Source organism: Eimeria acervulina, genomic scaffold (assembly GCF_000499425.1).
Source record: "Eimeria acervulina Houghton genomic scaffold, Eah_scaff644, whole genome shotgun sequence".
Taxonomy (NCBI): domain Eukaryota; phylum Apicomplexa; class Conoidasida; order Eucoccidiorida; family Eimeriidae; genus Eimeria; species Eimeria acervulina.
Window position 1 is genome coordinate 3848 of NW_013549675.1, and position 4501 is coordinate 8348.

General features: G+C 58.8%; 1 protein-coding gene across 1 annotated transcript in view; it reads right to left on the reverse strand.

The window, feature by feature from the left end:
- The window catches only part of EAH_00045320 (hypothetical protein, conserved), a gene marked incomplete at both ends in the record, with an annotated part of 4370 nt that extends 354 nt beyond the window's left edge, over positions 1 to 4016 (reverse strand). The window contains one exon of the mRNA XM_013394776.1: positions 27 to 4016. Coding sequence (XP_013250230.1) covers positions 27 to 4016 — 3990 coding nt within the window. The remainder of the gene's footprint in view (positions 1 to 26) is intronic.
- Positions 4017 to 4501: the final 485 nt, after the last annotated feature.

The following is a 4501-nucleotide window of genomic DNA, read 5'->3' on the forward strand; positions in this document are numbered from 1 at the left end:
CTGTTGCTGCTGCTGCTTCGCGGCACATCTGCCCAAGGTGTAATGAGTTGCTGCTGCTGCTGCACATCCTGCTGGTGCTGCTGCAGCACTTGCTGCTGCTGCAGCTGTTTTGACGTGGAGCCGTCGCCTCCCGACAGCTCGGCAGCCTCCTGGCTGCTAGTTTGCTGCTGCTGCTGCTGCAGCTGTTGCAGCTGCTGCAGGTGCTGCAGCTGCAGGAGGTCCTTAGTTTTTTCCGTCGCTTCAGCAGCAGCAGCAGCAGCAGCAATAGTTGCACTAACCCCACCAGCTGCAGCAGCAGCAGCAGCAGCTGGAGACACCCTGACATGGGGTGCGAGTGAGAGCGTTGCTGCAGCAGCAGCAACTAAACAGCAGCAACTAAAGAAGCTTGATATCCTTGCGCTGCAGCATGCATCTGCTGCGCAAGTGCTGCTAGTGGCTATATGTAGGAGGAGCAGCGCAGCAGCAGCAGCAATTCTGCTGCCAGCAAAAGCAGCAGCAGCAGCAGCACCTCTTGCTGCAGTATGAAATGCTTGAAGAGGTAGGAAGGATGAAGAGAGACAGATTGCAAAGTTAGGTGCTGTATACAGCAGCTCGTACAGCAGCGCAGCAGAGACAGATGAAGAGAGAGGAGCAGCATACGGGAATAAAGAAGAGACAGACACAAGAGACAGCCCCACACCAAAGGAGACAAATGCTGCTGCAGTGCATGCAAAGAGCTGCAGCGGCTGCGGTGAGAAGTAGCGACCCATACAAAATGGTAGGAGAGACAGCAGCAAGCTCCCGCTGCACTTTAGAGACACTACGTGCTGCAGTTCAGCAGCAGCTGCTGCTAGAGCACCTGCTGCTGCTGCTGCTGCTGATGCGCCGCTGTCAAGTCCTCCTGCTGCTTGTGCTGCTGCTGCTGCTGCTGCTGCTCCCTGTTCTGCAACTGCAGCATCCAGCAGCAGCAAACGATACACCCCACGCCCATACACTGCAGCAGCAATGAGAGCAGCAGGTAGGCAGACACCAGCAGCAGGGCGGGGCTCCTGCAGCAGCAAAGATTTGTAGCAGCGTGCTGCTGCTTTATAAAACTTTCCTTCACCAAGCTCCTCCCACAGCAGCTCCAGCAACTGCTGCTGCTGCTGCTGCTGCTCCTGCTGCTGCTGCTCCAGTTGCAGCTGCTGCTGTTGCTGCTGTTGCTGCTGCTGCGCTGAAGATACAGACGGTGCACCCACAAGCTCACGGGTGTCTGCTCCTGCTGTTGCTGCTTCTGCTGCTGTTGCTGCTGCTGGTGTTGGGTGCTGCAGCAAAGGCTCGAGGAGACCTCTGGGGCCCGTACAGACGGGTGCCCAGCCCCCAGGAGACACCTTCGTCTTAAGCTGCTGCTGCTGCTGCTGCTGCTGCTGCTGCTGATAGGATGCAAACGCTAGCGGAGCTGCCCGTGTCCGCTGTGCTGCTGCTGCTGCTGCTGCTGCTGATTCTGTTACGGGGTCAAGGCGGCTTGCTGCTGATGGAAATGGCCGTCTGCTGCTGCTTCTGCTGCTGCTGCTGCTGCTGATAATGCTGCTACAGCTGCTGGTTGCGCTGCTGTCGGAGAGAGCGTTCGCGTCTGTGTCGCTGCTGCTGCTGCTGCTGCCTCTGCTGAAGGTGAGGGGGCCTCTGCAGCGTGGGGCTGGTTGCTGCTCGCTTGAGAGCAGCAGCGGTGCTGCTGCTGCTGCAGCAACAGAGAAGGCCGTGTCTTCGTCTTCTGTGCTGCTGCCATGCTGCTTGTTTCTTTCTGCTGCTGCTGCTGCAGCTGCTGCAGCAGCTGCAAAAGGAGACAGCAGCGCAGCAGGAGAAGTCCTCTTGCAGCGACTGACGCTGTTCCTGTTGTTGCGATCTCCCTTGCCTTTGCTGCCAGCAGCAGCAGCAGCAGCAGCAGCAGCCGAAGGACTGCAGCTGCCTTCCTGTTGTGTGCGTTCATGAATAGGATGCTGGAGCTCGTGTGGGGTGTGTTGCAGTTGTTGCTGCTGCTGCTGCATCTGCTGGTGCTGCTGCATCTGCTGCTGTTGCTGCTGCAGCAGATCGTGCAGCTGCAGCAAGGGGCCTCCACCTCCTCCCTGCTTTGCTGCTGCTTTGGGGTGTATACGCAGCATTGTCCTAAGCTTCTGTCTCATTACAAAGGGGTTCTCTTCAACGCAGCAGCAGCAGAGCAGCAGCGCCAGCAGCGCTAGCATACCGCTCAGCAGCAAACAGCAGCAGAAGACGACAGGGGGCCCCCCCCACACCTCCCGCTGCAGCAAACAAAAAGCTATCCAATGCAGCAGCAACCTTGCTGCTGCTTCGGTCGTCAGCAGCAAAACAAAGGGACGAACAGCAAACCAAGAGAAATGCGGCGTGGGTAGAGAAGACCCACGAACGCTGCTGCCTGCTGCTGCTGCTGCTGATGCTGATGCTGATTCTGCTGCTGATGATGATGCGGGTCCTGCGGCAGCAGCTGAACGCCGGCGCGATGGGTGCTCCCGCTGATGCTGCTGCTGCGAACTATCAGGTGCCCGGTAGTCTCCTTTCTGCTTCTCCCCACCATTCGCAGCAGCCTCTCTCGTCGCTGCTGCAGCTGCAGCTGCCGAATCAGCAGCAGCAGCAGCAGCAGCAGGAAGAGCAGCAGCAGCAGCAGCAGCAGCAGCAGGGTCTTCTTGCCTCAAGACAAAGCCTCTTGCTAATAGACTTCTTATCTTCCCCCCTTCTATCTCTGGCTCCTCAAAACAAAGACATGCACTAGTAAGCAGAGTGCAGCCGCTGCCAGCAGCAGCAGCAAGCAGCAGCAGCAGCAGCAACACGCATGCATACGGCGACGCAGCAACAGAGGTCAAAGCAGAACCACACATAAACCCAAAAAAACCATCATTTGCTGCTGCTGCTGCTCTTTTTGCTGCTGCTGCTGCTGTTGCTGCTGCTGCTGCTGCAGCGGGAGACAGCGCAAACCCGAGGAACGGCCCCGCGAGGGTTTTCAGATCTGCTGCTGCTGCTGCAGCTGCTGCTGTTGCTGTTGCTGCGGCCGCTGTTGCTGTGGCGGCGCACTGCGTAAGTAGGAGGAGCAGCAGGAGACAGAGAGCAGCAGCAGCAGCAGCAGCGGCTAGCAGCAGCAAGCCTCTCTTTACTGTATACACTCGCCCTAGTGGGGAGTCTGCATGCACTCCACCCCACACAGCACCCAGAGCTTCGAAGACAAGAGCAGCAGCAACGCATGCATCGGGCTGCTGCTGCAGCAGCCAAGGCCACGGCACCCAACTTGCAGGCACCCACGCTTCATCTGCTGCTGCTGTTGCTGCTGCTGCTGCGGGTGCTGGTGGTGCTGCTGGTGCTGCTGGTGCTGGTGCTGCTGCTGCTGCTGCCGGTGGCGTCTTTGCTGCTGCTGCGCTGGCTGCTGCTGCTCCGTCCCCTGCTGCTGCTGCTGCTGCTGGATGCAGCAATCTGCCTTCTGCTGCTGCACCAGAGTCAGTCGCTCTTTCAACATTTGCTGTTGCTGCTGCTGCATCTAATGCTGCAGCTGTTGCAGCAGGAAGCGGCGTCGGCTCAGAACGAACTCGCAGCCGTCGGTCCTTCCCCTGCTGCTGCTGCTGTCGCTGCTGCTGCTGCTGCTGTACGTTTTGCTGCTGTTTGCGTCGCTCTTGCTGCGGCTGAGTATCGAGACTCTCCTGCCTCGTTTTGTGTGCAGCAGCAGCATCAGCAGGGCGGGGAAGTTGCTGCTGCTTCACCGGCAACTGGTGCTGCTGAGCTTGCTGCTGCTGTTGCTGCTGTTGCGGTTGCTCCTGCTGCTGCTGCAGTGTGTGCTGCGAAGGCAGAAAGCTAACGAACGGCAGCAGCTCGAAGCAGCAAAGGAGACAGTTTGCTGCTGTTGATGCCAGCAAGAAAATAGAGACTCTCACAGTGCGGCTGCACTTTCCTCTCCTCCTTCTGCTGCTGCTGCTGCTGCTGTTGCCGCTGCTGCTGCTGCTGCTGTTGCTGTTGCTGCTGCTGCTGCTGCCGTTGACGCTGCACCTTTCCCCCTCCATTTTAGCGTGACGCTGCGTTGCCTGCTTGCAGCTGTTCTTGCTGCAGTAATGGCTGCTGCTGCTGCTGCTGCTGCTGCTGCTGCTGCTGGTGGTGGTAGTGGTGCTGCTGCTGCTGATGCTGCTGCAGGGGCAAATGGCCGGTGGTTCCCTGAAGGGTTAAGATGCAGGATGGGACAATTGTGCTGCTGCAGCTGCAGCAGCAGCAGAAGCTGCTGCAGCAGCAGCCGCTGCAGCCTGGTTTGCTGCTGCAACAACTGCCAGTGCGGAGAGTCCTAGAACGCCCCACCTGTCAGCAGCTCAGCAGCACATGGTGCTGCTGCTGCTGTTATCTCCACATTCAGCGCCGTGTTGCTGCTGCTGTTGCTGCTGCTACTGCTGCTGGCGCTGGGGCCCAGCAGCAGTCTGCTGCTCGCGCTGAGCCTTAGGCTTCCTTGATTCTCCTGATGCTGATGCTGCTGTTTCTGCAGCAGGCGTGTATTTAAGAC